The sequence below is a fragment of the Emys orbicularis genome, chromosome 13 (genome assembly GCF_028017835.1).
Source record: "Emys orbicularis isolate rEmyOrb1 chromosome 13, rEmyOrb1.hap1, whole genome shotgun sequence".
Classification (NCBI taxonomy): Eukaryota; Metazoa; Chordata; order Testudines; family Emydidae; genus Emys; species Emys orbicularis.
The window spans coordinates 27,979,916-28,007,468 of NC_088695.1; the positions used below are offsets into that span (position 1 = coordinate 27,979,916).

The following is a 27,553-nucleotide window of genomic DNA, read 5'->3' on the forward strand; positions in this document are numbered from 1 at the left end:
TCCCACAACAAACATTTAGAAAAATTGACTTCAGCGGCACTTAAGCACATATGTAAAGTTAAGCATATGCTTAAGTGGTTTCCTGAGAGAGGATACTTTCCTGAATTGGGTCCTTACTCACTAACCACTGCAAAGGAATAGATATTTCTCTGGGCTTAGTTCAGTATTTATATTAACATTTTACTGCTCACCACAAAGCACAGAACACGTCACTCGAAACCCTGGGTTTTACCTCTGAAACTGGAAGGTCTGAAAGCTATGATGTTATCATTGCAGATATGGTGCAACATGAAGAAATCCAAACACTTACCAGGAAATTAAGTTGTCTTTTATCCAATGAACTGGGCTTTGTATTGTTCTCAGCACATTGCAAAGAAACAAGTTCCTTTAAAGCAGGAAGATGCAAATTCTCAAAAAAATGTGAAGTCCTTTCAGTCTCCCACCCCTGGGTGAACTGGATACCTTCTCAAAAATGTCACACTTGACAAGAGATAATCCTGGAAATTTGTCCTCCTGTTATCTTTCAACACACATGCGTTTGGAGATTAGCGGCTGAGAATACCTGTGACAAAAATTCAGGGATGGAAAAATATTTGCATTTTTGTAATGGCTGCTTGGTGACCTGTCACAAGCCAGACAGATCCTAACAAGTTCTAAAACTTTTCAAGGGAGTAGCTCTCTTTCTTTCTCACTCTCTCATTCACAGCCCTGAGTTTTGCTTTGAGTTTTTTATTCGAAAGCCTGAAAACTCCATTCTAATCTCAGCTGAAGCATAAAAACAAAACAGTGCCTATACTCAGTCAGACCAGTGGTCTGTCTAAATACAGAATCATGTCTATAGCAGTGGCCAGTGTTGGATCAGAGGAAGATATAAAACCTCACAACAGACAATTTTGCAATAACCCATGCCCATGGGGGAAATTTCTTCCAATCTCCAGGCAATTAGTAGTTGGCTTGTGTCCTGAAACAGGAGGTTTGTATGTCCCAAGTATATATTTTAATCCTAGCTAGTGAAACTGCAGATGTTCTTAATCTAATCCTGCTGTTGGGCCTTTGCCATAATGTCTTGTAGCAGTGAGTTTCACAAGTTAATTATGTGCAGCGCAAAAGAAGCATTTTGTTTTATCATTTAAAATATGTTGCCTTTTAATTTCATTGAATGCCCCCTTATTCTTGGATTTTGATTGACCTTCCATGTTCTGTATATTATTTGGCATTCCTCAATAGTGTTTTATTCATCTTCTCACTAAACAATCCTAATCTTTTCAATCTCTCCTTGTGTGGAAACCTTTCTGTGCCTTTTATTGATTTGCTTGGCTGCCTCTATTCCTGCTTTTTTGAGATGAACACAGTGTTCCAGGTAGGACGTTCCATTGATTTATATGATATTATATTCATTGTTATTCACTGTCCCTTTTGTAATACTACCTAATATTTTGTTTGCTTTTCTGACCTCCACTATGCATCAGCCAGATGTTTTTCACTGAACAGTCCTCAGTGACTCCTAGATCTTTTCCCTGTGTGGTTATGCTTAATTTAGAACCCTTCAGTATGTGTGAGTAGTTCACTGTGTTCTTCCCAATAATGCATTTGCTTTCGCATTGAGTTTCATCTGCCATTATGTTGCCCATTCACCTAGCTTGGTGATTAGGCCTCTTGGAGGTTCTTCACAGTCATCTCTAGTCTTAACTGAGCAAAATAAATTTGAGTCATCTGCAAACTTTGCAATCTCCCTTCTCACCCAGCTCACTAATAAATACAATACAAGCACCACAAGACCTTGTAGACTGAAGCACCTCATTTCTTTCCATGTTGAAAAGTGACCATGCATTCCTACTGTTTTCTGTCTCTTAGCCAGTTTCTAAACTATCACAGAACTTTATTCCTCACTCAATGACTCTTTGGTGTCCTTAGTAGGTAATTAATAATAACAACAGCAGACTCTTGTGAGGGACTTTGTCAAAGACGGTTTGAAATCCCAAATAAATAATATTGACTAGTTCTCCTTTTCCCACTATTTTGTTGACTCCCTCAAGGAATTCAAATAGATTGGAGGGGTATGGTTCTCCTTTATCAAAGCCACTCTGGTTTGTCCCTGTCATGTGATGCTCATCTTGGTGTCACACAATTCTATTTTTAACAGTTGTTTTAAGCAGTTTACCAGTACAGAAGTTAGACCAACCGTTCTGGAGTTTCCAGCATAACTTCTGCTGAGTTTTTGAAAGATATGGATAGCATCAGGTACTCTCATGTCCTCCACCATATCAGATTTTAATGAGAGATTGCATCTTTTATTTAGTAGCTCAGCCACTTCATTCTTAAATTCCTTCTGCTGCTTGGACATACGCCATCCAGTCCTGATGACTTGTTACTGTTTAAATTATCAGTTTGTTTCAACATCTTGTTTTTTGATACCAAAGCCTCTGACAGTGTCCTGACTTTATTACCTTCAGAAAGTAGACTGGGATAAGCATTTCCTCAACATCCTCTGCAGTGAAGACTGACCAAGCTTTGTCTGATCTAGATCAGTATAAAAACCCCAGAGTTTTATATGGTTTCCACCTGTCAGCATGGGCCCACTTGGAACTCAGGTCCCAGAGTCACTCTTCAACTTTGCCTAAGTTTAGTGAAAGATTCACACCCCTCCAGAAACCTAGTTTTCTGCTTAGTTATTAACATCTTTGCACAACTCTGCATATTCTCAGATCCTGGATTGAGCAATCTCCTCTCCCCTCTGAGATCCCATGCTGAAGAGACTCAGTGGGGCCACTTGATAGGGCCCATAAGGAGTCCAGGGTTCCATTCCAGGCTCACTGACCTTCTGTGAGACCTTGGGCAAATCCCTGCCTCTGTCTGTGCCTGTGTTGTGCTCACGTCCAAAATGAAGGTAATTCTACTGATCTTCCTTTGTAAAGTGCTTATAAGAGCAAAGTATAATTAATGCTGAAGGAGACCTAGGGGTGAGAGTAGACAACCAGTTAGACATGAGTTGATTATATGCAGTGTTGTTGTAGCTGTGCTGGTCCCAGGATTTTAGAGAGAAGATGGGTGAGGTAATATCTTTTGTTGGACCAACTTCTGTTAGAAAGAGAGACAACCTTACCTCACGCACCTTATCTTGCTAATGAATTTACTATGTGATATGGCTGTAAAAATGACAAAAGCAGATTTGGACAGGATACGCAAAAGTATCCCATCATGGGAGAGGGAGGTGGCATTGCTATTTATTTATATGGTGCCCACAAAGTCCTGCCTTTACAGACAGACCCCTCTCCTGTAAGGTCCCTACCCTTGAGGCCTGATTCTGAGAGTCTTACTCATGATGAGCAATCTTTATTCACTGAAGCCGTCCTATTGCAATCAATGGAGGCATTCCTGTGGATAAGGATTACTCATAGGATGGAGGGCTTGCAGGGCTCCTGCCCTATATGAACAATACATGGGCCCAAAGGGGAAGAGAGGCAGCATGCATCACAAGGCGTTTTGTCTTCCACTCAGAACCCTTGCCTGATTTGCCTTATTGCATTTAACCCTTGCCTAGCTACTCTTTGTTCTGAACCCTGCCCTGTTGGCTAGTCTTTGATCTTTAACCCTTTCCTTACTCTGTATTTCTTTCAACCCTTCCCCAATTCCCTTTGTATTGTTTTCCTTTATAACCTTTTACAGTTTTAAACTATACCTTATTGCTACTAACCCTTCCCTGATTTCTGATTAGCTTGTTCCTGATAACCCTCCTCACACTGCTCCCTCCCCAGAGGAGACAGTCTCTTTTGATCTTAAGTCTGGACTGTCAAAAATTTTCCATCAAAACTGTCTTTTGATGGAAAATTGGGGTTTGATCAAACTAAATGTTTCACCAAAAGTGCCTGCTTTCTGTAAAAAATGTTGACTTTAAGTTAAAAATCCACCCCAAATCAGGGGGAAAAAAACTCGCAGTTTTAAATTTTTTGGTTAAAATTTCAATTTCTGTCAATTTTCTGCAGGAAACTCTCTTCCCTCCCTCTTTTCCCAACCAGCTCTGCGAGAGGCCAGTGGGAGGGTGGAAGGTTACCCATCCTCCCAGCTGCCTCCCTGAGAGATTTTCTCCTCTGCCTCACGCTGCCACAAGTCCTTCAAGTGAGCAGGGACATGAATAGAGGGAAGGTGGAAGGGGCATTTTCATCCATCCTAAATTTCAAGTAGAGGGGGACACCTGTTCTCCCCCCCCCCCAAACTCTCAGCCATGTAGACGTGGAAGTGGGGAGAAGGCATTGGGCGGGGGGGGGGAAGGGAGGACAATGGTGCATCTTGCTGCACTCCCCCCTCCAACCTGAACCGCCCCTTGACAGCTGAAGAGCAGCTCAGCAGTTTCTGGCTGTTGGCTCTGCCCGCAGCTGGGCAGCAGAGGAAGAGACAAGGCAGCTGCCCTTCTGCAGGCTGCCCACTTGCCCCTCCCAGAACTTCAAGGGGAAAGATGGGGGAGGGGAGAAAGAGGCTGGGGGGAGGGGAAGGAGGAAACTAGAGAGGGGGAGAGAGACTCCAGGGCAGAATATGGAAGCCAGAGAGTGTGGTGGAGGGGGAGTTTGATGGCAGGGAAAGGAAGGAATTTGAGGGGGAAGGAGAGAGCCAGATAGAGGAGGGGAAGTCAGAGGAGAGCTAGGGCATGGGGAATTTGAGCAAGAAAAAAGAAGCCAGAGGGGGGCAAGAGGGAATTTGAGGGGAGGGTGCTGGGGGAGGGGCAGGGGGATCTTGTGAGGAGAGTGGGAGGGCAGCAGGAATTAAGGTCTATAAAGTCAGCTTTGTGCCCCACTCTTCTCCCCCCCCCCAACTTTGGGCCCAAATGTCTCCCCAACGTGTTACTAAAATTGAGAGGGGCAGTTCAGAGAAGATTTGCCTTGATGGTGTCAGGACAGGCTGGGGCAGTTCCGGTGCCAGTGTAGGGGTGAGGGGTCTGTGGCCACCGCCTTCTACTTGCCATGGCAGCTGGGAGCATTTCCAGGCTGCCACTGTCGGAGGATTCTGGGGGACAGGACCCCTCTATGCACTAGGGTGTGAGCCCTTCCTCTGGGACACTGTGCTCCATTCTGTACCTCATCCCAGGCAAGCCTGCCAAACAGAGCAGGGGTAAGAGAGGAACAACAACATGTAGCGGGATGGAGGGACTGACGCCACTAAAGCTGAGGCGTTGACTATGTAACGTGTGGTTAAGAGATGACCGGCATGTATGTGTATGGGGAGGGACGTCTGGATAACAGTCTAGATGTCTCAGAGGTGTTGTTGCAGTGAATATGCACAAACAAAGCCCAGAAAATGGGGCCTTGGCAATGTATTCAGTGAGTCGAGTGGCATCGGGACAAACTGGTGGGAATCACGAGGTTCCGTGGTGCGAAGCTTGCATGCACGGGATGGTCACTGGCTGTACAAAAGGGGGGCCATAGCGCAGATCAGAGCACAGTGTGTCCCAGAGAGACCTGGTCTCCCCTTGATGGGGTGAAGGAATCCAGATTGCCACAATGGGAAACGGGGATGCACAAGAGGACCTACTGGCTGGGCCCTCTCAAGAGTCCATGATTAGCACCAGTGGGAGTTACATGCTCAAACTGATGCTAACAGGCTGGAGTCCTTGTGTGGAATTCAGCTGTACCACACACTCCCCTTCCCATGCCCATTCAGCTCTGCTGGCCTTTGGGCATAGGCAGCAGGGCCGGCCAGCCAGCCGTTGCCTTGCCCTCACCCAAACCCTCTAGACGCTAGCACCAATGGGGACACTCAGAGGGAGCAGGGTCTGCGCTGCTTAGGGGGATTGTGACTGGACTCTGCAGGAGAATGCTAGAGGAGGGAAGGAGGGCTCCTCGCATCTTTCTCATCGCTGCCTATCTCGGTGGGGCAGGCCACAATCTGGCCCTAAGTGTGTAGCATATGAAAAACAGGGACATTAATGAGCCTCTGCGCCTGTATTCATGAAGCACTGTGATGGTTACAGTCCCTGATGCTTTTTACAAACAGCTGCACAGTAAGTGACATTGTGGGAAATTAACGTAGTGTCATTTCAAGTGCAGATTTTGCATCTCCTTTCACGCCCTTCACATCTGCACTCAAACCTCCATCCACCTGAAATGGAAGAGTAGGACATGCCAGCAAGCGGGTACCCCAGGCTGGGGAAAAAAAGACAAGGGCATTTTCTTCCTGCGCCCACAGTACCAGCTGCAGGGGACACTGCTCAGCAGGGAAAGGGTGAAAGGGAAAGTAAGAAAAGTAGGTTTTTACATGAGGTGAAATGAATTCAGAGCCTGTCTGAAATCGAATGGTTTCCAGCTAAAATCCCTTACAACCAGCAGGTGTGAAACTCCTCCCTGAATTTGTTCTCCTCTCTTAATGAACTGGCCAATAGCATGTGTTGTGTGACTTTGCCGTGACCAGCTGGCACTGTGGGTTTCCTGAATCACCATGTTTATCTGCCTCTCCCTCTCCTGGCACTCCCAGCCATGGGACCAACACTCCCAACCCAAAAACTCCTGGAATTAATCAATTGCAACATCACAGGGTGGATGTCATCACAGCAATGCTCTAAAAGACCCCGTGCTACCTCGGCTGCTCAGATCTACATAATCTGGAGGCAGATAAAGCCTCCACTAAACACTATCCACTTGGTTTGACATAACTAGGTGCGTGTTTTGCCTTCAAAACGTGTTTGGCCTGAGCCATGTCCTCAGCAATTGGATTGTGGGCTTGTTCATCCCCTTGTCATGGTTTCTGACTTGCATAGTGACTGTTTAAATCCACCTCTATAAATTGCCACCTTCGTTTCAGGTTGACGGGATTGCTGGCTACAGACATGCCGTAGCGTTAGATTGGACGGATAGCTGTGGAAACCTTGTGGCAATCACTGCTACTTCTACCTAGTCCTGCAGCTCTAGTATAATACTGTCTCATACCATAGGTGGCGCTCTTTGATATTGTTGCTAGATGACATTGTACATTTTTCCCCTCCCCCACCTCTGACCCTTTTGTTGTGTGTTCCCCCCACAGCATGCGATTGCCATCCCGTGGGTGCAGCTGGCAAAACCTGTAATCAAACCACAGGTCAATGTCCCTGTAAAGATGGTGTGACTGGCATCACGTGCAATCGATGTGCCAAAGGCTACCAGCAAAGCCGATCTCCCATTGCCCCTTGCATAAGTACGTGGACCACTCTTTTTGAAGTCTGTAGCATAGTGGAATTAACCTTTTAAAAAAAAAAAACAGCAACTCAGCCACTGAGACCCGAATGGGTCAAATGGTTACTAACACCAGTTTTTATATGTTCAATTTCCAGTGTTTAATTGAAAACACATTTGTGAACTCCTAGTTGGACAGATTGCATGTACTGTGTGCAAATATGCCGTAGATATATGCACAGATTACATGCATCTCATTTGCCACACTGGTTAGTTTATGTGAGTGCAATTTAAAACCCACTTAGTCAAACAGCTGGGTACTTTAAAAAAGGGCTTGATTTTTTGCTTTGCAAACACTTCTTTAATGCAAAGGGTGTCCTGAGTGTTTATTTCCTTTGAGATGCCACCACAATCCTGGTTCCTATGGCAAATTGCTATGATGTTTTTCTTTCCTTGCCTTGTATTGTCAAGGTCCTTCAACTGAAACCAGCAGATTGCCAGGGTTCATTATTAACAGTTGCTGTCATCCTGAAAGCATATCGAAAGCAGCTGAGCACTCTACAAGCACGCACACCCAGACTGTTAAATGGGACTGTACACTCACATGATCCAGCCAGAAATGTGGAACATTTGACTTTTTTATTTCTTTTAAAGTTTTTATTAATCTTCCGATTTAAAATACACTTTAAAAACAACAGCAACAAGCACCAGGCTGCAACCTCCAAAGTTTCTTCCCTTTGTAAAACGCCAGTTCCCCCCCTTTTATACCCCCTTATGAACCAACCTTAGGGAGATCCACATTTGCACAGCCAGCCATAGTGTGTTCTATGTCTCAGTCGAATGCTAACCCCTAATCTCTTCAATTGAACCATTCGCTGTGCTGCCTGTTGTCTTTGCTGTTGTTGGATAACTCTGTCCGTCCGTGTGTGTATATGGTTGTTTCAGTCTCTTTCTCTACTTGTGTTAAAGAAACCAAATGACAAAATTCTAACCGTTCAAATCAAAACAAAACAATAAAACCACGGTAGTCTCAGAAAGCAGGAGGGGCAGTAGACAGCAGCCTTCCTTGCCTATGCTAACTTCCTGGTGTTAAGACAAAAAGGAAGATGAAGGTTGAAAGAATCAAGTCTTTATCAGAGACCATGGGTCTATTTCAGCATTGTCCATTCCCAAGGCCTGCCTGAGATGATGACTGTTTCTAAGGGTATGTCTTCACTACCCGCCTTATCGGCGGGTAGCAGTCGATTTATCTGGGATCGATATATCGCGTCTCGTTAAGACACGATATATCGATCCCCGAACGCGCTCACCGTCGACTCCGGAACTCCACCAGAGCGAGCGGCGGTAGCGCAGTCGACGGGGGAGCCGCGGCTGTCGATCCCGCGCCGTCTGGACCCCAGGTAATTCGATCCAAGATGCTTCGACTTCAGCTAAAAGTTGCGTATCTTGGATCGATTTCCCCCCCCCAGTGTAGACCAGCCCATAGTATGGAGAGATACTCCTTCTCCACTTTTATTACTGAATCAAGCATGCATTCCATGGTGGGTTTTGGTCATTTGAGATTCATTTTTCCCCATGTTGCAATGGGACAGCAGGAGCCAAAAGCAGATGCTTGTTTCCCAAGATGCCATAATCTTGACACCCCACTGTGCTTTGCAATGGATATGTGCAAAGGTTTATCACTACCGTCCCTAACAGCCATGGTAAATCAGAGGGTAAGTTGCTCCTTGCATCACCTCCCCTGGGTTGCATTGCACTAAAACTAAATAAAGACAGACACAGAATTTCAATGTGATCAAAGTGAGCACAATGAGGAGCATGTTCATGCCAACTCATGGAATCAGCCTGCGAGACAGTCAGGTGGCTGGAGTATCAGCCTACTAGAATGCTAAGGTGCTCTCTAGTGGCTGGATGTCTGGCTTTGCATATTGCTGGCATTTTAAAGAACATGCAGGCACTCTGCTCTGCCTTTGACAGAAAAAGTGATGGTGTCTGAAGGCTTTTAAGCACTTCCCTGATTAGTTCCCCAGGAGATTTTTTTCGTTATTACTGGGTTTTAATTCTTTTCATTGTAAAATATTGTTTTAAGGAACCCACACATTTTGGGGGTACATTTTGAATAATTTCAGAACTGAGGACTGGTTACAAATCCTGTTCCTATATGTATACATTGTCACGACAATTTACGAACCAGTGAGCATTCTTTACAATGATGATCATGGGGAGAAAAGAATATTTTACTTGCCCATCAGTAAAAATTACTTGCCCCAGGGCAAGAGGACAACTAGAATTTTGCAGGTCCGATATATAATGAAATATACATATGCCAAATATATGCAGCCAAAAGTGTTAAAACCTTTATAAATTCTGCTCACAATGATCTCTGATTTTTTTCAAGCAATAGCAGTTTCATCCTTAGAAAATGTCAACCAGCATAATAGATATTTTTAATGCAGAGCAATGGTTTTTGTACTAAGCATCTTTCTCATGACACAGGGAGGGAGCAGGTAAAGTTTGTCTAGAACAGGTTCCTCCATCTGTCTTTAACTTTCTGATTTAACTCTCTGATTTACCATTGCCTATATTTTCCGCATTCAAAATCCAGTAGACTTCCATCTTTCATAAAATTCACAGCCCATGTAACGAACAGGAATACACTTATGGCCAAATATATGACACACATACATTTGTATGGTTTATACTGATTTCAGAGGGAGCCACACAAGTTATGAAGAGAGAGATTTCAAGCCTTAGTACGTATGCTATTTTCCTCAGGCTAAATTCTGCTCTCAGATTCACATGGAGGATTTTGACTCATATTCTATTCTCTTACTGAGATTTTCACATATGAACAGAAATCCCAGCACTTTTCTTTAAATATGCAAAAGTTTTCATTCCATGTGCACTGAGGGAAGAATAGATCTCACTGCACTTAGGATCATACCCTGCACTCCATCCTATTGACATCGCTGTATTCAGTTAGAGTTGGGCATGCAGATCCAGGGCATTATTGGGCTTCAAATGTGTATCAAAATACATAAAATCCTGTGACTAGGAAATTAAAGCAGGGAACATTTCATTAGCAATAGAGGTATTTGTATTTCCTTCGAGGTGTGAGATAAAATGTCTGTCCCACCAAGGAGATACAATAGGGTTCATACATGACACATGGCATAGCCTACTGCACTGGAAATAAATGATTTGCAAAGATCACTTCCTGAAACATGCATCCACACAACAACTAAGCAGAAGAAGCAAACATTAGCATCATTCTCTCTTTCCGTTTGTTTGACATAGCCTAGAATACAGTTAAAACTGGCTGCTTTAGCCCCAGGCCATATCTTGAATTAAGCATTTTTTCTTATTTATTAAAAAAAATAAACAGATGAACTCCTAAGTCCTATATTACACCCATCTGGGCAACACAAGCAATTGCCAACCTGGGGCAGGTTCTGTATCCCGCAAGAGCACCATTGGCTCTCGAGTGTAACCCTTTGCTTTCTCACTGTGACACATGTAAGATTGTGCAAGCAACTCCCATGCAGATGGAGTTAGTAAAAGCAAGTGGGATGTGTGCATAGCCCAATCTTATCTGGAACTTGAAATAATGCCCACCCCCCCCCCTTTTTTTTTTTAATCCTTTCTCTTCCCTTCCTGTGTCTCGTTCTCCTGCACAGAGATTCCTGTTGCTCCACCCACCACTGCGGCCAGCAGCACAGAAGAACCCGCAGGTATGTTATTTTCCTTTCTTTTTTAATCCACTCCACTGATGGGTGCACTGATGGAAAATACCTTTTCAGTGCAGAGGAGGGAGGCTTCCTGGATAGACAAGCAAGAGTGAAAGCCATTTTGGGGAGGAAGGCAGGGGAAATAGGAGGTTATCGCTCCACAAGTACCCCCTTGGTTCTGTTAGTTTATCTCAGTATAGGTAATACCAATTAAAGCCCAAGACGTGCTCGCAGAGAGAAGCTCCAAAATGCCTGTGCAGGTGGGCGCTTCCGGGACCCTGCATCATGTGGCTGCACAGATAGAAACGCAGGGAGACTTTTCAGAAGAGGCACATTCTGACTGCATTGACTGGGTTTGTATGTATTTGCCTGTGTATATGACCTTCTAGTCTGGGGTTGCCCAGAGTGGGCCTGGAACTGAAACACCATGGCCAGACTGAGATGAGGACTAGAAGCCAAGCTTCACCTGCATGGTTACAAATCTTCTCTTGTGTAGTGACACTGAGGCTAAAAACGGCTCCATGGCACCACAGTGCCCAGCTCAATTGTTCTTCATCAGCAGGGCAAAAGTGATTGTCTTTTGCTTGCCCCAAACGCATGGGCAAGCCAGGATGGCACGTTCCCTCCTTACAGCTGATTGAGCCAGGGCGTGTAGGGGAGGGGTTCCCTCCATCGTCAAAGACCAGCTGGGCTAGGTTTGGGACAGAGATTCAGTGCAATGTGGTGGCCTGGGCGGGAGGGCGTGGATAGATGTGCATGCACTTGCACCACTGTCCTGCACTGCCTTACGCCCAACACTAGTAAGGGCAGGAGGATAATCACAGTAGGAGTCTGAGCTTTAAAGCAGGATCATCTGGTTTGTAGCCCCTCTGTTGCAATGGAGTTCCAAGGGGCCGTGGGATAACCATGGAATATTTAGGTGGCTGTGGATTTGTTATAATGTCCAGATTGACAGCCTCAGTACAATGTCCCAGATCCAGGATAAACCCGAGTCTTTCTGAGAAAGCCCAGGCACCTCATGACATGCGAACCCTCTTATTTTCCCATCCACGCTCCTCCTCCTTGCACGAGAAACAAATACTCTTATACTGTGCAGATGTCGGTGCTGAAGACCCCAGAGCTGATTCTCCTCTCACTCACACCAGCTTTACACCAGTGCAATCCCACTGACTACAATGGAGTTACTCCTGATTAATACCAGCGTATGTCATAGAAGAATGCCTACCCCTCACCCCGGCTCCCGTGTCACAAAGTGATTTGCCAGAGATTTATATATAGTTTCCTGGAGGCCTAACATGTCTCAACAGGCAATTACAATGCAAGCAAGAGGCCCCCAGGAAAGTGGACATGGTAACTGATGATGTCCAAAGGCTTGTAGATTCCTGCAGTATTTGAACAGAACTGTCTCTGTGTGGGACTTCGGGAGCAGAGGTTGTTTACTTTTGTCCCAGCAGTATAGGAGGATTCATAAATTAGGGATTTTGTACTAAAAGTGATGGATGTCACCTTGACTTGAACTCGGAGTCCCTCACACTGTTCGGTGGCAGGACTTTTCACCCGGTGAATTTTCAGGCCAGACACATTGCTCCATACTTAGTAACCCTTTCCACGACAGGGACACCTGGAAAGCGAAAGGGTGAAGGCTTTAGTTTGCAGTGTCATGGAAAGTTGAAGGCCTCTCAATGTTTTCTTTAGCACTGGCGTTTAAGCCTTTGCTCTCTTCCTCCTGTGTCACTCAGTCACAGCAGCAGCAGCAACCCTGCATTTCAACTTGTCTTGTCGGGTTGATTGGTGGCCCGGATTAAAGAGGGGAAATCTGTTGCTCAGGGCAAGAAATATTTGAGGGCCTGGAGTCTATAACTCTCATCTGTGCCTCATGAAGACTGTTCACTGAACTGCAGTCTCCATGGCCCAGGTACGAAGTATGAATCCGTGCAAAACCAAACTCCTCCCAAACTGTATGCCCCTTAACCTGAGTTTGGTATTGAGAGCTTGCATTGACTTTAGGTCAGTTTGTTAGCTGTTGTCTTTTAAGGTTAGCAAATTCGTATATGTGATGACAGGAGATTCAGGTGTTTCAACAATAAATAAAGCAGTGGTAAGGATTAGCAACAGAGGCAGTTGTGCAGAATTGAAAGTTGAAAATGCTGGATGTTTGGGTCTTTGTTACACATTTCACAACCACGAATCTAAACCTTCCTTGTTACAGCTCCAGCTTGTTTTCTCTTGTCTTATCATCTTTCACTGGGAAGAACTATTGCTCCCTTTCGTCCTTAGGCTGTCATGGTGAACCTCTGAGCAATTATCTTCTCAGACTCTTAGAGTTCCTCCAGAAGTTTGTTTTCTAAGCTTTTCATTGTCTTTGCTACTTTGTTATGAGTTTCTTCCAGTTTGCAAACACCCCATTCTTGTGCAAAGTCCCCAGTACTAAACATGCTTCCCTGACTAAAGCCTCTCACTGATACTGAAGAGAGGTAATAGTTCCTTCCTAGGGACCTGGTTATTCTCAGTGGAAATGCATGTGTAGCCTTTTATTTTATTTAAAGCAAATTTTGTACTGGGGTATTACACCATCGTGGTTTCAGCTCTGGGGGCTACAGTTTCAAGCTCAGCAGAGTGAAAGTCACCTCTACGACTTGTTTCAGATGTAGAGTCTCTAGGAGCACACAAAGTCCAAGGGTAGTGACCACACATTATAGGATTATAGAAGTATAAGGTGGATCAGTAGTTAGAAGAGATAATTAGGTTTTTGGTATATAAGTAAGTAGGACTGAAACACAAGGCCTATAGGCTGAGGCCTGTAAGATTTTAGCTTAGCCATACTAGGCTATAGAGTTAAGAAATGCTTGACATAAGTAAATGACCAAACAATGACCCTATGCCACCAGTTTATGGGAAAACATGTACCAATGGGTGATATTGCAAAAAATTAACTCCCGTGGCCTTACCAAGGTTTCTGACAGTGACAAAATGGACTGGATTGAGAATAAGGATAAGAGCTGTATTTTACATTGGCATATCTCTTTGTAATGTGTTTTTGAAGTTTAACCGATAACTGTGGCAGTGGTTTCAGACAATCTATATTTAGAGAAAGAAAGCAACTTGGGACTGATCACAGATAACCATCCTCCGATTCAGCACTGGTAAGAAAGTGAGCATCACAAATGGAGAGGAGATGAATAAGATGTACCATGTCGTTTATTTGTTTAGCTGTCCAGACGAAAAGCATCTGATTATCCCTTCGCCCCCAGTAGTGTGCTATGAAATACTGGAGGAAAATGACCCTTTCTAGGACCTTTGAAATGTTGTACAATTTTTAATCTGTTGAAATGTAAAGATTAAAAGGCGTCAGCTGTCTGATAGCTGCCAAACCATCTAGACGCATCCAGGCAGAGTGCATCTGCTTGTGTTGTTGAGTGATCCAGGTAAAACTGGGCAGAGCACACCTGCTGAGCTGCTAATCATTGCAGGTGCATATAGGTGGAGCAGGCTTGCTGGGCTGCTACTAAATGAATGATACATCCCAAGGCAAAACACACCAGCCAAAGCTACCAAATGCATAAGGAACTTCCATGGGCAGCACAACTGCTTTGCTGCTGAATGCACAATATCAGGTGTATCCAAAACCTCTAATGATTTCCATGGAATGCGAATGAGTGACAGCAGTGACAGGTGCCAGGGCGAACAGGATCTAAAGGGCTAATCTGGAAATATGCTTGTGACAATCTGGTTGGAATGCTAAGGGAAATTTTGTCCCATTGCTCTCCCTTGACAGAAAAGCAAATTGCCAAAGGAGCTAAACCCAAAGCCCTTGCTGGTGCTGTAAATTAAGACTCCTTTGGGATGCGATACATATCATTAAGGTGCTGAGGGACATCTTGGCTGTTCTTGAAATGTGTGGGAATGTACAATAACCCATTCTTAGTCTGGGGGACCCCAAAAGGTCTCAGATTAAGAGGAGTACATAAGTGTACGTCAACGGGAAGCGAAGGGGATAATCCTGACAGTATGCCAGTGGGGGTTTGACAGCAAGTCCATTAGGAGATTCCTCAGGCTGCAGTTTGTAGTAACACCGAGTCGGCTCCATCAGACAATGGTAAATTTGAGCATAAGGTCTGGCTCAGACCCGGTCAGAGCAAGGCAGATGGAATATTAAATTTGATGCTCACAGGGTCTGGTTATCGTGGGGTGACTCGCAGATGGAACGAGCATGTTGTCTCGAGGCCAGGGAACACTGTGTTTTTTATGTTATGCCTCGGGGCCCTCTCACAAGCACTTCCCAATACACTGCAGTGTGATCAATGTCAAACCAAAACACTGGTGCGTGTCTCAAAGGCCATGCCGATGAATATGGACATTCTGTAGCCGAGGAGATGCAGACGTGGACTCTCATGGCTACCCCTCTGCCCAGCTTGGTCCGGGGTGCCTCTCCAAAGAGAGCTCTGGCAATGGTACTGATTGCCGGCATAAACCATGGTGATGGTGACAGTGTCAGTGCATACGGCTAATGGGTAACCCCCGAGTTGCTTTGTGCATGGATCTCAGGAGGCCGTTCTGCTGAGTTGAGAGTGCTGGAGGCTCACGTCCTCCCCAGCCACTGGCAGCAGTGATACAAGCTTGTCCCATCCCAATATTCCATTACCCCCTCTTCCCCACCAATGTACCACAGCCGTGCCCTGGGTTCAGGGGCTGAGAGGGTGATTCAGTCTGCACGGGTCCCCAGTATTTGCCCTGAATTACAGAGACCGTCAGTTAGTGCCCAATGTCATGGTGCATTTGGTACCATGGACACTCGCTCGCTCTCTCGGAACTGGACTTACACCAACAATTCATTTCACATGCTCATCTGAGCAGCCAGCAGATCAGCTGGGCAGGTCCCACCCGGTTGCCTGAGTTGTGTCCAAAGCATCTGTTGGCCTGATTCTGATCTCCCTTGGGCTTTACACTGATGTTACCTTCCTGGCTTCAGTGGAGTAGCTCTGGATTTACACTGGTGTAAATGAGAGCAGACTCTGGCCCTAAAACTGAAAGTGAGCTACTTTCAGCCAGGACATTGGGGACTTGTTACAGATCAACACGTATGTTACAAAACTGGTTGGGTTGTGTGGTATTTTGTTGCAGCTGGTTCACGTGACCGTCCCCGGCATCGCCCATCAGGGCTGCTGGGAACACATGCAGCGATGGCTTGGGGTGATGAAAGGGCCTGGATTCTGCAAGTCTTTGTGTGGTGTGCAGAAGCTAGCTCAAGGTGGAGGGTGAGAGGAGGCTATGCCCAGGCATGAGTTATAGTATGCAAGGTTCAGCCTGCTGCAGTGAGCTGTGGTAAGTGTATAGCAAGAGCAAAGGCTAACAGAAAGCATGAAGGGCAAAGAACGGGTGTGTCTGAGATGACACTGGCCATAGGATGATCATCTTGCTGCTGAGGTGCTTAGCAATGCTCTCCCCATTCAGGCCCTGTAGCGGGGTGAACATCTGCTCCGGCCCTGGAGGGGTTAGAAAAGCCCTGCAGAGGGCTGGGGCTGGGCAAGGTAAAACCCTGGCTGATTGGGGGAAGTGGCTGCAGCTGGGCCACGCCCCAATCAGGACACAGCTGGCCTGTATAAGAAGGCTGGGAGCCAGGAGCCCAAACAGTCTCTCTCTGCACTTCGAGAGAGAAGGACCTTGCTGCAGGGAGCTTGAGACAGGGTACCTGAGTGAAGCAGGGCTAGGGAAAGGCTGAGGAGCTGGGGAGCTCCAGCCTGGAAAGCCCCAGGCTGCAGCCTAGGAGAAGGCCAAGGGGGTACTGGAGGTTGCAGAGGGCAGCCCAGGGCTAGTCCAAGGCAGCAGGTCCAAACCCAACCTTGCTGATGATGAGTGGCCTATACTGCAGTCTGCCCCAGGGAGCGGGGGCTAGTTGGTGACTGGCAGTGGCCTTATCCTGAGGCGAGGTAGGGATAGTGGGTGGGGGTTCCCCGGGGAGGGGAAACCCAGTGGAAAGGGGTTCTGCCAGAGGGCAGCCCCCCAGATAAGGGCACCGGGGTCCTGGGAGGGACACGGGGGCCAGAAGAGGACAGGCGAACCACTGGCCTGCAGAGGGCGCTCCAGGACGCTGGAAGAGCTAATTCCCAGAGTCACCAGCAGGAGGCGCCGCAGGGGTGAGTCGGCTCCTCTGCAGGCCCTATTCCTGCTCTGAGGCTGGAGTGGCCCAGTTGCAACGAAGCAGCACACATGAATGCAGGCTCTCAGACTTTTACCTATGCCCAAATACATGCCACACTCCATACCTGCGCTGGACAGGCTGAAGCTTAAGGGGTTATATACCAGTATGTTGAATTTGTTGCTGCTGCATTGCTGTCCTCTGGTGTCCGTGCCTTGTCGTGGCGGGGCAGCTTGTGTGCTCTAATGATCCCCAGAGCCTGTGTCGGTGTGGGCTTTTTCTCCTGGCAGGTTCAACCATGCTGATTTGGTTCGTGTGGGAGGGGCCAGACAAAACAGACACCCTGGTCCTCCAGGTTGAGGGTTAGGCACAGGGCTAACAACTCTGTCCCGTAAAAAACAAAATATGTTACGGAAGCAGTGGTGGAGAGATCGACCGTTACTGTGCGTGATGACCCATGTGACTGCCAGTGGTGACAGCCAAAAGGAAGCCATTGGCATGAAGACTGAAATGCTCAACACCAAGACAAAAACCAAACTTGGTTTTTGGAATGTACGGACAATGTATGAAACAGGAAAGCTAGATCAGGTCACAGCAGAGATGAGACGCTACAGCTTACACATACTGGGTGTCAGCGATAGCAGATGGATAGGATCAGTGAGATTAACAACAGCCTTCAGAGAAACTTTTCTGTATTCTGGACAGGATGATGGACAACACCATGAGGGTGTTGCCATCCTTTTGAAGAAAGCGGTGGAGCGGTCCCTGCTTGAATGGACATCCATCAGCAGCAGACTTATGAAAGCCAGACTGAAAGGGAAATACAATAATATCACCCTTATTCAGTGTTATGCTCCGACAAATGACAGCGAGGAAGAAGCAAAGGACAAATTTTACCTTACATTACAGGCGGAGTTAGGGAGAGTACCACGCCACGACCTAACTATTGTCATGGGAGACCTGAATGCCAAGGTCAGTAAGGACAACACAAACAATGACAGAGCAATGGGAAGACCTGGTGTGGCACCATGAATGAAAACAGAGAGAGCCTTGTGATTTCTTCAATATGAATGACCTAGTCATCGTTGGAACCCTATTTCAACATTGTGAAATTCACAAGCTGACATTGTGTTCTCCAAATGTCAGAGATAAGAACCAGATTGACCATATGATGATCGATGGCAAATGGCAATGCTCACTGACAGATGTGAAAGTGAGAAGGGGAGCAGATGTTGGCAGCGACCACCACCTTGTGACAGCCTCCATCAAGCTAAAACTGAGAAGTGTGGGTCCACCAAACAAGGGCCATAGATGTGATTATGTTGACAAGCTAAAGTCCCCTGAAATACAGAAAGCCTTCGTTCTGTGTTTAAACAACAGGTTTCAGGCACTTGCAGACATTGATAAAGAGGAGGGGATTGGAGATGAGATCAACAAGAAGTGGGACAAAGTAACAACAATCTATAAACAGAACAGTGAAGCCTGTCTAGGCTACAGGCAGAAGAGAAGAAAGGAGTGGATTACATCCCACTCACGGAATGCCATAGAAACCAGATGAGCCCCGAAGAAAAAAGTTTTAAACACAAAATCCCAGAAGCTAAAGGACAAATAGCACGAGCGGTATAGCAAGGCATACCAGCAGGTCAAACGCCTTGTGAAAGCAGACAAACGACATTATATTGATAATCTGGCAACACGGCTTATCAGTGGTAAACAACAGACACCAACAAACACTCTCATCAGGGACAAACAAGGCCAGTTACTGACAACAGAAAAAGAACAAGAAATGCGCTGTACAGAGCACTTCAAAGAATTGCTAAACAGGAAGCCACATAAAGGGGAAGCAAACATCCGAGAAGCAGAAGAAGATCTTGGTATCAACACAGACACACCAACTAAGGAAAAGACCATTCAAGCCCTCAAATCCTTAAAAAATGGGAAAGCTCCTAGCAAGGATAACTGGAATGCAGAATTGTTCAAGGTAAATCCTCAGTTAACAGCATCTATCCTGGCCCCTCTATTTACAGCAGTCTGGGAAAGGGAAAAAGTGCCAGATGAGTGGACCAATGGGGCTATAGTGAAGATACCAAAGAAAGGGATTCTCAGTGGTTGTAATAACTGGCTTGGTATCACACTTTTATCTGTGCCAAGCAAGATATTGTGTAAGATCATAGTCCAGCATATATCAGAGACAGTTGATAGCGTTCTCAGAAAAGAGCAAGCCAGTTTTCGGAAAGGGCGTGGATGCACAGACCAGATCTTCACTCTACGAAACATAATAGAACAATGATTAGAATGGCAACAGCAATCCTACATAACTTCATAGACTTTGAGAAGGCTTTTGATAGCATTCACAGGACCAGCCTATGGCACTTTCTGTGGGCATATGGAATCCCTCTCCATACAATCAACATCATCAAAAGCTTCTATTCCAACTTTACATCCAGTGTTGATCACAGTGAGCTCAGTTTTGAAGTCAAAAAGGAGTACGTCAAGGGTGTGTCATATCTGCAATTCTCTTCAACATTGCGATCGACTGGGTAATGCAGCGTACAACAGAAGACATGCCAAGAGGCATTAAATGGACACTCTTCTCATCCCTTGAAGACCTGGACTTCACAGATGATCTCGCTCTCCTATTACATCCCAACACCATATACAAGAAAAAACAACTCGACTCAACGCATTCAGCCAGCAAATTGGACTGAAAATCAACTGCAATAAGATAGATATCATGACCTTTAATATTGCCTCACAATCACCAGTATGGATAGAGGATTATGTTCTCACCAATGTTGAAACATTCACATAATTGGGCAGCAGCATCAGCCAGGACGCTGGAACAAACCAGGACATCCGGAACAGAATCAGTAAAGCCAGGAACACCTTCAGGAGCTTAAATACAGTCTGGAAATCATCAAAATACAACACCAAAATCAAACTCAAGATTTATCAGATCTGCGTACTTTTATAGTACAGAATGCTGGGGAATGAGAAAGTATGACATGTCCAATTTGTTTTCATTCCATATAACTTGCCTCAGAAAAATCCTCTGTATGTTTTGGCCCAGAACAATCTCAAACCAAGACCTATTCACACAGTCCAGCCAAGAAGATATGAGCACCATCATTACCAGGAGGCACGTGCTTCAGATGGAAATGGATTCCATCACCAGAATAGCAATAAGATGGACACCTGAAGGCAAGCGAAAATTAAGCCACCCGAAAACAACCTGGAGAAGAGCTGTGGAAACGGAGCTGAAAAACCTGGGGCACAGCTGGGAAACCATTGAAAGACTTGCTAGAAACAGACAGGAGTGAAGGAGCTTCATCGCTGCCCTAACCGCCAGAGGTGTAATGGGAAGATGATGATGAGCATTGCACAAGGAACTGGTTCAGTCCAGGTCTCTGTGTGCAGATTGCCTGCAGTCTGTTCCGATACATTCCTCATCGGTCACCTCACCCGTCAGCTCGTCTCTAAACATGATCCTTAGCCTGGGGATTAAGCAAGCACCTTAAAGCCCAAAGATTTGGTATCAGAAATTCAAGTTATTCAGTAGTTTTGATTGGTCACCTGGTGACTCTTTGTCCTCTGATTGGATGAGTGTAACTCTTGGGATTGGGTCTCTGCTGCGAATATTCATCTTTATGAGCCCAAAATTTGCTTTCTGCAAATGCTCACTCCCTCCTTCACGGCCATTCTTCCTGCCAGTAAACTCAACCTCTCAAATCTTCACAGGGAGTGAATGCAAAGGGGACACACATGCAGCCCCAATGAATCCAGGCGGGGTGGATATTTCTGGCTGTCTTTGCCAGTCTCTGTCAGACAGCACTCCAATTTAAAGGGACACAATAGACAGCCCACCCAGTTTTTCTCTACCGGTGTTTCAGGTGACTACTCAGTGCTGAGTGTCTGCGGGTGACATGCGTCCCCAATCTGAGTACTGATTTCAAAGTCAGGAGAAAATCGGAGAGAAATAGCTCTTTTTGTAAAGTCAAGAGCCAGTTGCAATGACCTGGCCAAATTCCAACTAGAGTAATTGTATCTGACTACCCAAAATTCCTCTTGCCACATTGATAGGATACAGTATTTTTCACACCCTGCCCTGAGTTGTTCCACAGTGGCAAGGTGAGGGAGGTAATATCTTTTACTGGTCCAATTTCTGTGGTGAAAGAGACAAGTTTTCGACCAACAGAAGTTGGTCTCTTGGTGTAAGTTCTGCGGGAGGGCGCCAGTGGCAAGACCGCCTGCTCCCATGCCTCCTGAAAGGTGTGTGTAGAGGAGAATCATCCTGGAGCACAGATTGGTGCACCAGCCAGGATGAATTGAACCCAGAGCCTCAAAACACTGAACATTTAAAGCCCTCTATCAGTGCTCATCACCCCTATTAGCATTGCTGTACAGTTACACAGCTGCAGTGCTTAATTTGTGCCAGGGCTGAATCTGGCACCTCCGGGCTTGGGAGTGCATAGCCCCGGCACCTCTGGGCTTCCCATGTCAGTTAGGAAAGTAAAAAAAATGAGCCCCGGCACCTCTTTTGTTACAAATTAAGCACCGCACAGCTGCCCTGTTTAGCCTGCATTTCAGTGACAGGCAAAGTGATCCTTGTGTATAACAGTTTGAGGGATTTTGAAATGAAAGGTCCCATGGGAATATAGCTGAGCATTTGTTATTACTCATTGTTTCACTGATGTCCACAGTGTCATTATCCAGTGCCTGTAGCCATGTGCCTCTTGCACAGAGAGATGGATCTAGCTACAGTTTATTTTGTGATCTGCTTGTATATGGATTATTGTTATTTTTCTGAGCTTTAATAAAATATATTTTTTTAAATCTATATTCAGGCAAAACACAAAGTTAAGCACCTGCTTAAGTGCTTTGTTGATTGAGGGCTAAAGCAGGAAAAGAAATTCTTGTTTTCAGACTGCTAGAAGAGAGTTACAAACAGACTGGAGAGCAAACCAAGAATCCCAACAATCTGGGAACTATGAAAAACGACTCAGCGGTGTCATTTGGATTCCTGTATTGTTTAAAATTAGGATTTCCTCGTTCCCCTGCCTGGATCAGTTACAATGGAACAATCCATCTTTTCAGAAACTGATCATAGCACAAGGCGCCCTCTCTTTAAAAGCACAAGGAAGGTTCAGCCAAATTGAGCAATCTGATTGGCTGGGTATGCCAGAGCGCCTGATAATAATTCTTTTTATAACAATTTTTATTGGACTTTTTAAGCACCACTTCAGCTGGGGAGCTTGAACCTCCCATATTTTATTCCTTCCGTTTCATTATCTGGCCAACGCGTCAGACGGCTCTGGATCTCGGCGCCGTTTAGATTCCACCGCTGCACACATCCTCCAAGGCAGCCTGCTGAAATCCGCAGCATTTCCTAGACAATCTGTAAGTCAGCGTCTCTGCAGGCTGCTGCTCCAGGAGAAGTAGCCAGGGCTCCTGTGGTACGGCCACAAAGGGCCGTGCAGCTTGAAATCCAGAGAGAAATCTAGGGGGAGGTTTTGTGAAACCAGCTCCTGGAAAGATGCTCCCTTTAACTTGGTTTGTAGCTAAGACTGGCAGAAAGTGGCTTCCTAGCCAACAACTGAATTAGTGTCTCCAAGGAGAGAAGACTTAAGGAGCTTGGCTTGTTTAGCCTAACAAATGAAGGCTGAGGGGAGATATGATTGCTCTCTATAAATACATCCGAGGGATAAATATCAAGGAGTGGGAGAAGTTATTTAAGTTAACAGCCAGTGTTGGCACAAGAACAAATGGTTATAAACTGGCCATCAAGTCTTCAAGTATAGGCTTGAAATTAGGCAAAGGTTTCTAACCATCAGAGGAGTGAAGTCCTGGAACAGCCTCTCAAGGGGAGCAGTGGGGGCAAAAAACCTAACTGGCTTCAAGACTGAGCTTGATAAGTTTATGGAGGGACTGGTATGATGAGGTTGCCTACAGGGGCATGCAGCGCATCCCTGACTGCTATTTGCAAATATTTCCAACAGTCAGCGATGGGACACTGGGGTGGACGGCTCTGAGTTACTACAGTGTATTCTTTCCCAAGTGTCTTCCTGGTTGGGCTTGCCCACACACCATATTTGAGATTGCTAAGGAATTTCCCCCCGGTCAGACTGGCAGAGAGGCACTGGGGGTTTGCATCTTCCTCTGCAGCATGGGGCACGGGTCACTTACTGGTTTGAACTAGAGCAAATGGTGAATGCGCTGTGCTTTGAAGTCTTTAAATCAAGATTCGAGGACTTCAGTAACCCAGCCAGAGGTTAGGAGTCTGTTACAGGAGTGGATGGGTGAGGTTGTGTGGCCTGCAATATGCAAGAGGTCAGACTAGAGGATCACGATGGTCCCTTCTGGCCTTAAAGTCCCTGAGGATCTAAGTTACAGTTGGGCTAGTCTCAAGATTGACTTCAGTGAGGTTGCAGAATGTTCTGTTTGTCCCTAACAGTTCTGGAGTAGTTTGGTAAAGCAGCTCAAATTCTATTGCTTGTATGAAGCGTGTCCACACTCTGTCACCCTCTAGGGTCTACTGCACACGCCAGGATATCGGGGGATTTTGGTTGCTGCCTGCTGCTAGCCAGGACAAAAATGAGCACAGCCTTTCCTGGCATCCCGTCCTATCTGCAACATGGAAGGTCCAGACAGAGGCACAGTAAAGGAGAAAAACAATGGGGGGTGGGGGAAGTTTTACAAACCTGGAGCGAAGCTGCCAGTCAGTTCTTCTGTTATCTGAATCTAGCCCAGATTGGCTTGGAAACAATTATCTTACGTGGATGATTTCAACTAGTAAGTTTACCTAAATAAATAAATACAGGTGATTTGGGGTCATATGCAGCCTTGAATGACTTCCCACTGGAAATAGATCTAGCAAATTCCACGTCTAGAGCTGAACTTTCCCAAAAGGTGATTAGATCCAGGGTTTGGGTTTGGCCCTTTGATTTCCTACCGGTAAGGAAGAGTTGGGATTTATAGCAGTGAATACAAAAGACACTCTTTACTGAGGCTGCTGAACACAGACAGACCCTGTGGATCTCTGACTGTCCTGCAAGCTGACCCACACACACTGTGCCACGTCCATAGGGTCTTCCTAAATCCTGGCCTAGACTCATCAGCCATGGAAAGCTCTATGCAGCTGGTAGAGAAATAGAAGCCAGCTACAAAGTTAGGCTCCAGATCCAAATGTTCCCTCTGTTTGGGGGGGGATCCAATATGGAGATTGAATCAGGCCCAGCTGGAGTTCCTGTAGTGTGCAGGCAGGATTGATATCTTCCGGAATCAGCTCCTGAGATGTGAGGCGGGCAGCTGCTTTCTGTGTTGGAACAATTTGAAATAGATTCGAGGGGAGGAAAAAAACAAACCCCCTGCAAGCTGTGAGAGTCTTTCGAGACTGTTCCTATTCCTAAGCCTCAGTTGGAAAAAAACACAAACACAGGCTCTGGCTCCAGTCTGGGCAACAGAAACTTTATAAGAAATATTAGAAAACATTCATTTAAAAACATCATTTCTCCAGGAGGGAAAACTCTCTTTCCAGCTCGTGTGCTGAGCTGATCCGCCCAGCAGCCTTATCGCTGGTTTTGTATTTGTCCTTAAAGTGACTCCAAAATAAAGATCAATGCAGGACTCTGATACAGGAGTTGCCAGTTGGCAAGGACGGGCAGAGTATGGGAGCCAAAGGCTCGATACTGCATGGTGCTGAGCACCTTCAACTCCCACTGACTTCTGTGACAGCTGAGGGGGGTTAGCACTTCTCGAGAGGGGCTCTGCACACCACAGGACTGGGTCCCTCATATTCATCCAGGGGCTCAGATCACTTTCTGACATACTTGGGAAAGCATAGGCAGCATTCCCCTAGCCAAGCAGAAACCCACTTTACACTGCATTTTTGGCCTCTGCCTGCAAAACGTTCACTGCTTCTCCGAACCTCCTGGGTCTGTAAGTTTCAGCTGAAGCTGACTTTGCTGGTGACTTTGCTGGTACTTCCTGCCTGCAGTGGGACCAGGAAAACAAGAGAAACAGCCTTTCTCATGGTGTTCTGGGTCTGGCCAGGACCAGAAAGCCTGAAAGAAATACTGTGCAAAAGGGAGACATCAGCAGCATCAAGTGACCAAACTATTTCTGAACCTAAACTAAATAAATCAACAAATAACTAACATGCCAGGTTCCAGTCTGGGTGAAGGGTCAGAGGAGGTTAATTTCATCTGCCCATTCTCCATTGCAGATCAGCATTGCAGAGACATACCAGCCACCATTGCTCCCAAACAATCCAGAATGGTAAAAGAGATTAGGGGGCTTCCACAGGAAGCCAACAGTGTTCTCCACCTGCGCAGATGTACATGCCCTGTGGCCAGGAAGACTCTATGGCAGAAAGTTAAATGGAGGTTTCCATAGTGTTGAGCACAGCTTAATGGGGAGCGTATCTTACAGCAACCTCCACTCGCATTCATGGACACATGAGCCTCCCATTCATGGTCACATAACTCCCCTGGCAGTAACTGCAGCAATTGCCTGCATAACAAAGTGCCATTAGGAAAGGATTTAATGTCTTGCTAGCGTCTTCTAGTATGGTTTAGCATCTGGAAACAAGTGGCCAGCACTGTGGGACCTTCCTGATCTGAAGTAACATCAGCAAGGGGTGCAAGGAACACAGAGTACAGTTTGGCAGCTGATGGTCTATGGAATTCCACTGAGCCCCTCCAGGACTTAGGGCCCAAACCAAAACACAGATATCCAAGCACCCCAGACTTGGGGATAGTCTGGGTCTGGATCTAAACTTTGAAACTTGGGCCCATTCTTGATCGATTACCTAAATCATTGGACCCACTCTTACTCCTGGAGACATCCGTGGCAACCTCCCATTAACTTCAGTGGAGTTCAGCCCCTGAGGCAATATGGTGGCTAGACTTCGTTGGGCCGGTAATAATGTCTGTAGTCATGTGCTGAGATAAGGGCACTCATATCTGACTGTTTGGGAGGGGCAATCAGCTGGTCACTGCAGAGGTTAGGAGACAATCCCACACTCTCCTGTTCAACCTACACAATGGTGCAGGCCCATGAAGGGAAGGATGGGAGGGGTCCACCTTTCTCTGAAGTATAACATATTGGCTGCTGCTGAAGGTAGGATACTTCACTTGATATTAGTTGGGGAAACCCATGGACCAGATTCTGCTCTTTTACACCAATGTAAATCTGCAGTAACTCCAGGGACATCAGCATACTAGTCCTCTCTACAGTACAACCTTTATCGGACTTTGTCACCAACTAGTGACGGCGTTGGCTTGGAGCGTGGTTTGTGCCCACATGCCGGGTGGTTAATACTCAGTAAGCATGGCAGTATGCCACCCTGGCTGGAAGCACATGCTCATCTTCCAGGAACCGCTTTAAGACACTGTTTTCTAGCAGTCCAGACAGCAATGTCTGATCATGCGGGAAGGATTCAGATTCCAATTCAGACAGGAAACCCTAACTCTGTGTAACTAGTTTGGCTGGCCCTTCTTCCTCCCTGCTCTGTGTGCACTAGGACACCATCCAGAGTGCATTGGCATTTCTTGGGCATGCCCTTTGGGTACTCTGCTCCAAATGTAGGGCTGGAAAAGGACCTTGAGAGGTCATTAAGTACAGCCCCCAGCACTGAGGCAGAAGCAAGTAAATCTAGACCATCCCTGACAGGTGTTTGTCCAATCTGTTCTTTAAAACCTCCAGTGATGGGGATTCCACATCCTCCCTGGGGAGCCTGTTCCAGAGTTTAGCTACCCTTAGACTTAGAAAGCCTAATACGTAACCTAATTCTCCCTTGCTGCAGATTAAGCCCATTACTACTTGTCTGTCAGGAATCAGGGCCTGCATCAGAGCTTGTCTTGAGGCAACCCCATCAATGCAGCTGGCCTGCAGCAGACAGCCAGATTGGCCGGCCCACTGGAGGGCCAGCAGGCTGGCTCTTAAGCCAGCAGCAGCAGCTCACTGGCTTTGCCATGCTCATGCCCACCACTGCCCTTGCTCCTATCTTACCTTGTTTCTGCCGCTCCTGCCTTACACCCATCCTTGCCTGCTCCTCTGCTCCCTCCAGTTCCTGACCTCTGGCTTGACCCTTGGCTCCAGCTTCTATCAACTCCAGCTTGACCCTGAGCTCTGATAGCCAGTTCCTGATCTCCAGCTTGCCCCGTGGCTCTGGCTAACGACTACTGACTCTAGCTTGAGCTTAGTCTCTGGTTCCAAAGCTTGGTTCCCAATGCCTGCTCTGACCACTAGGCTAGACTGTCCTCATCCCAGTTGCCCAACATTGTACAACCTTCATGGACACGGAGAACAGCTGATCCCCATCCTCTTTAGAACAGTCCTTCATATATTTGAAGACTGTGATCAGGTTCCCCCCCCCCCCCCCAGTCTTCTTTTCTCAAGACTAAACATGCCCAGTTGTTTTAACCTTTCTCACAGGTCGCGTTTTCTAAACCCTTTATCCCTTCTGTTGTTCTCCTCTGGATTCTCTTCAATTTGTCCACATCTCTCCTAAAGTGTGGCACCCAGAAGTGGACACACTACTCCAGCTGAGGCCT

The 27,553-nt window shown here is 46.3% G+C and overlaps 1 protein-coding gene across 1 annotated transcript in view; it reads left to right on the top strand.

Moving 5' to 3' along the window:
- The window catches only part of NTN1 (netrin 1), a 204,720-nt gene that overhangs the window by 117,008 nt on the left and 60,159 nt on the right, over positions 1-27,553 (top strand). Inside the window, 2 exon segments of the mRNA XM_065415859.1 lie at positions 7,009-7,158; positions 10,814-10,867. Coding sequence (XP_065271931.1) covers positions 7,009-7,158; positions 10,814-10,867 — 204 coding nt within the window.